A 9,879-nucleotide genomic window follows, 5' to 3' on the forward strand; every position below is an offset into this window, starting at 1 on the left:
TGACATTGGTCTGATCTGATAGCCAAATTGATGACCTGAGAGACTTTATGTTCCCACCCTTTCAGCTATGCATCCCTTTTGGATGAAGAAACTTTGATGTACCACCCTCTCCAACAGAGCAGAGCAATCTTAGTCATACAATATTAGTCTGCAAAATCTGAGCTTTGCAGCTTCATAAATACAAGTGGTAAACAAAACTAAAACTTCACTTCAGGAAGCAATTTTCGAGCTGTGAGGAAAATTAATCACTAGAACAGCTTATCAGGGTAGGTGGTTGACTCACCATTGCTTGAAGTTTTTAAGATAAGATTAGATCCTTTTTTTTTTTTTTTAAGTCATGATTCAATCATGTTCCTGGGAGAAACTGAGAGTAGGACATTAGGCAGTATAATGGCAAGCTCCTTTCTGACCTTGCCGCCTGTAAATCTTCTTTCTTTATCTGCCTACTTTCTTGGGCAAAAAGGAAAACAGAATGGGCTTTGGTCCATCAACCAACTCCTGCCACACAGTTCTGCTTTAAGAAAATTGCTGTAATCAGATCTCATGGTCCAGGGCTTCAGCCGTTTGCCTGAAGAGGGCAGGAGAAAGGTTTCCCCCTCTTTCCTGCCCAGCTAATGGCTAAATACATGTTATGTCTATTTGGTTGTAGTTTCATATTTAAAACATCACAGAGTGAACCCAAATGGCTATGGGCAAAGGCAGAAACACAGAAAATGCTCCCTGGCTATTTTTTTTTCAGTTAGCCATTCCTGCTCACACCTCAGATTTGTGATAATCATCAATTCTGATGACTATCAGTGTTTACAGAGAAGACATTCTGGTTATTAGGGCACAGCCACAGAAGGTAGAAGGTACTGATAGAGAATTGGGACTGATACTAACCCCACCTACAAGGGCAATGTTTGTTTGATGAGAACATCTTAATCTTCTCATATTATCAGATCCTTGCCACTGCAAGATCCTTGCTTGTTAGTGAAACTGTGGTCCCACCCACTTTCTGATTAAACCAGATCACAAAAGTTTCTTTAAGCCAGAAATGTTTCAGTCCAACCAAACTCTATAGCAAATAGATCTGGGGGCAATATAAATGAATTTTTAATAAATGTTGAAATAAAGGAACATAAAGAACACAAAATGACTGGCCTACCCCAATCTTTAACTCTACAAACTACAGCAGTTTGTTTCATAATAACATTATTACCCAAGCCTGTAAGAACCTAAGCACACAGGCAGATCCATTGATCTCACCATCACCGAGTGCTCAAGACTCTTTGATTTCAATGCAGAGTTCAGAGGTCTTATCACCTATGTTTCATGCAAAGGCAAGATATAATTCTACACCTATAGATGCCTAAGACAATTATACTCTATACTACCTAAGAAGGAAATTAGATGCATATATTTTTCCAGGTAAGGAAGATGGCACCGTTATGAACCAATCAGTCCAGATTTGTCTTACTTGTATTTGGACCCAGTTCTGGGTCCCCATGTATAACCAACCTGATTGACTCAAAATGGATTTCCTTTTAAGCTGTGCCAGCACACAGAAAATGAAAATCCATGCCATGGAAGCAGAACACATTTACACTGCCAGATTTTTTTGTAGCTGCAATGAGAAGGGATGGGGCAGGCAGGCACGACAGCGATCGCACCTGAATTCAGACTGGTAGCCTGGAAGCTGGGGACAGATGGTGTGAAAATTAACCAGACACTGAAAAATTCAACTTTATATCCAGTAAGACTATAAACATACAGTGAGTGAGCATAAGATTTATGCTGAAATTACAGAGGAATTCCTATGGATGATTACACTTCCAGCCCAAGCATGGAAAGCACATCCATCAAAACGAGTGTCACTACATTACCAGTGCAGTTGTCAGGCCTCCCATTACTGAACCCAGTAAATACAGAAGAGGACCACGAACACTTGTGACATGGCTCACCAAAGTACTCATCAGATGGAGGATTCTCCATGTCATACAGCATTTTCTTGGTCAGATGTTCCAGCTCATCCTCAGGCCTGAAGGCAGGAGCGCTTGATGTAGGTCCAGAGCTTGGATACCCACTCTGAAAAAAAAAAAAAAAGAACAGCCTGTGATGTTGTATAAAAGCATTCACACAGAGTATGGGGCTATATTGGCTACTCAGTGTTGAACTTCATTCTTCATTCAGCGTTGAATTTTTTTTTAAGACATAAGGGATTCAAGCAAGTAAACACCTCACTTAATTCAATGAAAATGGACTCTGAAGAACATCTAGTGAAGTACTATATATTCTCCTAGAATGGGAAGCACCCTGTGCCTCATAATTAGATGTCTACTGGGCAGCACATAATAATAAACAAAGGAGAAGATTATTCCAAGAATAACTTGATACAAATGTTCTCCAAAATTGAAAAAGGCTTTGGAAGCATTTAAGTTCAGACTTGGTAAAAGTTTCCATCACTTAACAACACAACATAAATGATAATTCTCCAGTGGTAGAGTATATGGACAAAGACAGATGATCCCAAGCTGCTAGTTATGTTCTCTTCTTGTTTGTTTTGACACAAATCCTGCTGTTAACTGTAGTGAGATCAAGAACTGGTCACAGATTTTTAGTACTAGAGATACAAAGATTTCAATATGTGTGTAGAACCCGAGATCTCTTGGCCTTCATAAACTAACAGCTGCATACAGTATTTGCAGCCTGTCTCAGAGACTCTTCTCCCTGGAAAACACCAAAAGTATGGCATATTTTGAGAAGCACAGAAATAGTCTTGTGCCTAGAAGTTTCTTAGAAGAAGCTAAGTTTGGTGTCCATGAGGAGGAATTCAGTCATCTCAGGATTAAAAAATGCTGACACCAGCTCTCCTTGTGTGCACTGATTTCTTGAAAGACTTGCATATGAAAACTAATTTATTTATAAAACACATCATTTCAGTAAAGCAAGTGATTTTATTGATTAATTGCTGCCTACATCAAGGATTGGACCTTTGATATGAAACAAGGAAACATTTTTCCATGCTCCATAACTACTTAGATGGCAAGAAAATGTAAAATCACTGGAGAAACAATACATTGACCACTTCTAGGGACTACATCTGACATGATGAATCTTTATTGAGCCAGTGATGTTCAGCAGAGAACAGCAGCTTTAAAGCACTGCACTTCAAGAGAATTAACTATATACTTCCATGCTTTTTTCTTTCAGGCCAGAAGGAGATTTCAAATGAGACATCAATCAATGCAGAGAAGGTCTCAGAACGGCATTTTGTGATAATACTTCAATCACCCACTCCCAAAACCCAAACACATGCATGTTCCTGATCTCATCAGGAACATCCTTTTCTAGGGTCCATGCTAAGTCGCACCATCACCCTTCTCACTTGCTGGCCTCAGCAGGGGCCTGTGCTCCCTGGAAGGGCTGGGTTTGCTGTGCATGCATATTCAATGCAGCAGTTGCACCCACTGCCTGCCCAAAACCCACTCTGTAGCACAGTACCAGCAGTTCACGAGGGAGAGGGGTGGCATGGTCCCCTAGGGAAAAAAGTGTACCTGGAATAAGCTCCAGGCTGGATGAGTTTCCCTGAAGGGCTGTGCAAGGTCTGTTTGCCACACATTCAGCCTCTCTGACTGAGAACATAGATTGGACCTAACATACATTCAGGTTTTCCCACAGATGTTTTCTTTTTTTTGCTTATGAATTTTTTCTGAACAACATTTAAGGATTTTGTGCTTTCTCCAGGAATTCCAGTTGCCTAGCAATTGTCTTGAGCATCTGGAAATGCTGAACGTCCACATACAGAGCAGTAAACTTTTTTGTACAAACGCAACCGTGCTGATGTGTTTGGGTTACCACAACTTACTTTTGCACATGGGGAGGCAGGCAGTATGGTGACCTGCATTTGCCTTCTAAGTCATGTAAGTGTCATCTCTGTGGGATACATAATTTTGGTGTGGATAAGGCCATTCACATAACTAGAAGTTCCAGAAGAAAGGTATTTGACCCAGAACATCCAGACTCCCTTGGCCAGAGCTTTGTGGCTTTTTTAGAAGGGCTAGCCTACAACTACTTTATTAGAAATAATATATAGCATAATCCTAAAAGAAAAAAAAAAGTTTATTAGTAAGTCAATTAAAGTTGTCAAATGTAAGACATTTAATCTTGGAACAACCTGTTTTTTTCCTTTTGCTCTCTTGTTCCTAAGAGCCAATCACGAACCTTTCCTGAACATATATTTTAAGACAGCAAGTGCAGCCAAGGATTTATTAGCTTGAGAAATCATTCCAAGCTTCTTAAGGCTCTATTCCAGGTATTGTACCTATTTCAGTTTCCATGCAGAAAAGAATGACCTCTGCCATTCCATCAACAGAGACCCCTCTCCTAGACTTTGCATGGAGAAGACAGCATGGTCTGAAGCTGATGATGGCCCCCATCCCTGTATTTCCCATTAGTCATCACCAGCTGCCCATCTTCTGCTGGGCTCTGTCCACACATCATTTGAAACACTGCCTTTACCCTTGGGCCCTGCAATATAAACGGACAAAAACAGAAGGCACAAGCCCCAGTCTGTTCACAGAAAAGGGCAGTGAGATACATGGAGCTGAAGTGTTTTGTCCAGTATCACACGTGAGCTCTAAAGCAAAGACAAATCCTGCACCCAGGCTGCTGGGAGCCCTACACTTTCCAGCCTCACTCACTGGGGCTCACCCTGGCATTGCAGACCTACACTGAACACTCTGCAACCCAAAGCCACTGCACCTGCAGGCCACCTGCAGGCCACCACAGCCAGGCTTTGGCAGGAGGTGGGCGAAGCCTCTCCCTCATTTCCATGCTTTCCCATACCTCCCAGTTGGGGAGCCCTCCATAACTAATTCATAAGGGCTTGGATTAGGCCCTTTAAAATGAAAGACCAAAATCTGCAGATTTTCAGTTTTGTCTGACTCTCTCTGGTTTTGGAGGCCACACTGCCTCATACATACAATAAATAGGCTGCTCGCGTATTTTATCTACATTGCACTTTTCCAAACCAGGCAGATTTCCTATCCAGTACCCAATGTCAGCAGAAATAACAAATACCAACCACAATGTTATGAGACACTTGGACTTATTTTGACTAAAATGCTATGCCTTTTTGACCAGCCTTTAAGTAGTGCTAGGCACATTTTTTTCCTCCTCCCATGGCACATGTTGACTACGTGCCTCCAGGAAAATGCATTTCATGCATATGAACATGCTGTTTGCTGGGACATGCACACACACAAACATAGAGAGGAAAGTGTATCCTTAGTCCAATATAAAATACTTGTTTCAGCAAAACAGTTTCCTTCCTCCTCCTTTGTTAGGTCAGGGTAAAAATATAACACTGGCTTTCCTTACAAAACAGAGTTGTGGTGTTGTTGTTTATATTAAACTTCCTTTATTTTCTCCCGATCTGTACAATAATCAAGACTGTCTAGAAATTCAATTTGCTGTCTGATCTACCAGTTAACTAACTTCATGCATTCTCTTTTCCCCATGCACATACCTCAATGCACACAAATATCCACATCCTTAGCTAGACACAGTTCAAAGAAAGAAACTGCATTGACTTGCAGACCCAAAGCACCACTCTGTCTGGCTAACCACAGAAGCATCAGGGATGATAAACTGACCCACAAAAATGGAAAAGAGCCCAGCAAAAAGCTGGCAGGAGGGACTATGCTATGGAAGCACAGGCACCTGAGTGCCTCCTTTGCTACTGAGATCAAAGACCAAGCAACTTCAGGGAAGAGAAGATTGCAGGAGCAGGCTCAGGAAGAAAAGAGGATTGCCTATCATGTGCAGATGCAAAAGCATTCCTAAATAAACACTGTCTTGCATACTTAGTTGGGATGTTAAGGAGAACACCAGCACTTCCAGGGTTAAGCCCTGTAGCAGAAAGTATCTTCATGCTACAAAGGAAGTGAGCTAATTGCTTGTGCCACTATCAAAATGCTGCAACAACATCTGGCTCATCTTCCTTATTAAAGTTCAGTTCCTGAAAAGCCAGGTCAAACGAAGCAGTCGTGTGGAATCACTGCATAATTATTTTGGTACACAAAGCTGATACTTGCTTCAGTGCTTCCCTGGCACATGTTTTCTACCCCAGACCTGTCTCAGATGTAAGGGCTGCCCAGAAAAGGAGCTCTGCAGTCAGTGTGGTGCATTTGCCAACACGAACCTTCCCCATTCCCACACAAATATTTACCCATATGGGTAAAAACTGCAGTGCGAAATCTGCAAAGACATCTGAAGATGATGCTGTGATGAATGCACCATCATTCAGGATACACTGTATGTGGTCATTTTTCTTGTCCATTTGCAAACACTGTAGAAGAAGCTTCTTCTCTCTGGGAGAAAATAACTTCAATTACGTGTTCCCAGTTACAGAAACGTGGAAATTATCTTCTTTTCAGAAGGTAGAATTAGCTGAATTTGGAACTGAAAAGCAGCCAGAAACATCTTTCACTGACAGTTACTTTCTCTTTACTTTTTTCCTCCTGTTTCAACTGCATAAAGTTAGTCCTTTCACTTCACTCACCACAACTAATCATCAGTTAAATAGTATTGCAGCATAATTTTTTGTTCAATGGTTTGACAAAGACCACATTTTTTAAGAATTTATTGACTATGCAAACCCATCACAAACTTTCAGAGCAAGAAATCCAGCATAGTGCCACATCTCTCAGGAGTTGTGCTCCCAAGGAAGTATCAAGACTGCCTAAAGCTGTAATTCAGTTTATAATTAAGGCCAACTCTTACAGAGGAGATGCATTAGAAAAAATATTTTAATTCTTGATTTATTCTCCCAGTGAAAGGTTACAGCTGCCAGAGTACATAAAGATTCCTGAAAAGAGGATTCTGCCTGGAATCCTTGCATCATGCACATTCCTGGGTTTATTCCTGGTCAGAGGATAGCTCATCAAGATCCCCTGAAGAAGCTGCCCTGCATGAGGAGATACCCACTGACAGCCAGTGCCCTCCAGCCCACACCAGAAGACCAAAATTTCAAGTGTTGGGCTGCCAGGAGAGAGGGCTCTTCTGGGACATGCCAGAGTGGTACAAGCCTCTGATTCCCTGGCTGCCTACCTGCCCTGCCCCCCCACAGCAAAACAGCAATCCAGAACGTGCAGTTCTGCCAGCAGAGCCCTCACTTGTTTAACACTGCCTGGCTTTGAAATAGGACAGTTTTGTAACTGCTTCAAAGCTCTAGAGGATATTTTTCTTTATTTTTAAACTTCATTATTGCAACTGTATCCTCACTTAACTATCCATGCACATTGCCTGTCCTAATCCTGCTAAGCTCTTAGTTTCAGTGATCTCTTGTGGCATTAAGCTACACAGAATTTGAGTAATAATAACAATAAAAGTATTTTCCTCTGTTTTAACTCCACAGATGGCAATTTTGTACAATTGTCTCTTTTTTTTTTTTTAACACTGTGAAACTGGGATGCAATCAGGTAGAAGGGGAGGTATCATGTTGATAGTTTTAAAAGACAGTAGAGCCAGAATGCAAAATCTTGATAGAATTGAGACCTTTCCTGGACTTTTGGCTGCTCATACAGATGTCTATTTTGACTCACCAGAACAGAGCTTTTAGCTTACAGTCACAAACCCAAAATCTTGGTCTTTGTGTACTGATATGAATTCAACAGGCTCACCATACATGCACCCTAATTACTCTGTAAAATGGGTTTAGCAATACTTCTGTCTTAATTAATCAGTGCTGTGGAGCTGTTCAAGCCTCTACGACATAAGTGACTACACAGAGACAGAGCATTTTATTAACCATCAAGCATGGTAACAAAAGAACATCACTGTTTTGTCCTTGGATTGTTTTATGCTATTATATGTAAACAGACTAAGTAGCTTTTCTTGCTACTCTTCATATTCTCACTAATGTTTTGAATCTGGAAGGGCTGGTTATTTTTTCTAGGTATTATAAAAGCTGGATACTCTGTAAACACCACCATCTGCTTCTGGCTTCTGCACTGAGCATGACTGTGTTAAATGACACCTTCCACTGCTATTCTGGCGAGTCCTTGCTTCTGCTGGACACTATGGACTGTTTATATATTCAGAGTTAACAGCAGATGTGCAAGATTTTTATGGAGCAACACTGACCATTTCTCATTATAAAATACAAAGCAGTGGCTGGTTCTCCAAGTAATAAATATTTTACATGTTATCTCAGGAAACAGCAGATTTAAGCTATATTTCACATATAAAATACTACATTTTAATGTCCCATTGGTGCTTAAATGTATATACAGAAACAAATGCAGCAGTGCCTGATCTTGCCTGGGGCCTCTTGGCCCTATCATTACACAAATATGCTTTACTTGTCAAGGCTTATCTCATATGAAAAGGGGAGCAGGCTGTTTTGTTTTGTGTTTTTCCATTAACCCCACTTATTTTGGTAATAGACATTTTAGGCACTTTAAAAAAAAGCCAAGAATTCAAGGAACAGCTGGACGGTACTACTGAGAGAAAGAATGAAGCACCATTATTATACCCATATGCAAATAAAGAGACTGTACCATTTTAGCTCTATGTTTTTGGCTGGAAGAGCTCAGTCTGCTCCATAAAATTGTATCAGGAGGTCCTATGCTTACTCGTCTATTTGTTTCAAGATCAAAGGCTTTATTCTGCTCCAAGCTGCTTGCCTTGCCACATCTCTCTGGGTTCAGAGTCAAGCATTCCCTTACTCCCATGGATCATCACCAGCAGTAAAGACCCTACAGGCTGCCTCTCAACTTCCCTCCTCTTCCCATCATAATACTGAGGGCTTCCAGGATGGCCTTCAAAGCACTAATTAATTAAGCATTATATTTACTGCTATCAACAGGTCAAAATCTGCATTTCAGAGTAGGAGCCATAAGCTTCCATAGGAGACGACAGTCTCACTGCTTTGATCACAAGCTGCATAGCAAACTGCTGTACAAGGGTTTGAATTCACTTCTTGACATCTTGGCTATAGATCCTGGGGTGCACAGTGCATCTAGGACTCCTTGTTTGGGCAGGTAATGAGCCTCAAGACCTGTACAAGGCTTCCTTGTGCCAGTCCAAGGTAGCACTACTGAAAGACATCAAGCTGTGGGGGGCTCCAGGGGCAGTGACTGGCACTCCAAGGGCTCACCATCTCACCACCAACCAAGCCATATTCCCATCTAATAGGACAAGCACAGAGGCAAACCTAATAAAAATGGAAATGCTTCAATATTCATACTGATGAAAAGAGATACATGTGCTGACACAGTATTCAACTCACTCAGATGATTCACTGCCACAATGAAATGACTGAAAGAAGCACCCTCTCTCCAAAGCCTACCCTTCCAGCACCACCTTCCCTCCAAAGCCTACCCTTCCAGCACCACCTTCTCTCCACAGCCTACCCTTCCAGCACCACCTTCTCTCCACAGCCTACCCTTCCAGAACCACCTACCCTCCAAAGTCTACCCTTCCAGCACCACGTTCACTCCACAGCCTACCCTTCCAGCACCACCTTCTCTCCACAGCCTACCCTTCTAGAACCACCTTCCCTCTACAGCCTACCCTTCCAGAAGCACCTTCTCTCCACAGCCTACCCTTCCAGAACCACCTACCCTCCAAAGCCTACCCTTCCAGAAGCGCCCTTAAAATCCAAGGAAATAATTGAGCTTTGCCCTTTCCTAAGTTTTTCATTTGCACAGCCCTTCAGAAAGGCAGAGCTGAACGGTTTCCACAGACACTGAGGGGTGACACAGTGTGATGGGCTCATGCACACGGCTGGCATGGCACCTGCAGTGCCCCAGGAGCCCCCCAGCACTGCCTGACCACCACTCACCCCCAGAGCTGGGGCTGGACCTGCTGCTCAGCACCAGCACCACCTGCCCT

At 42.2% G+C, this 9,879-nt stretch overlaps 1 protein-coding gene across 1 annotated transcript in view; it reads right to left on the reverse strand.

The window, feature by feature from the left end:
- The window catches only part of LOC102034991 (lipoma-preferred partner homolog), a 123,107-nt gene that overhangs the window by 76,431 nt on the left and 36,797 nt on the right, over positions 1-9,879 (reverse strand). Inside the window, exon 2 of the mRNA XM_031055338.1 lies at positions 1,944-2,067. Coding sequence (XP_030911198.1) covers positions 1,944-2,067 — 124 coding nt within the window. The remainder of the gene's footprint in view (positions 1-1,943; positions 2,068-9,879) is intronic.

The sequence above is a fragment of the Geospiza fortis genome, unplaced genomic scaffold (assembly GCF_000277835.1).
Source record: "Geospiza fortis unplaced genomic scaffold, GeoFor_1.0 scaffold172, whole genome shotgun sequence".
Classification (NCBI taxonomy): domain Eukaryota; kingdom Metazoa; phylum Chordata; class Aves; order Passeriformes; family Thraupidae; genus Geospiza; species Geospiza fortis.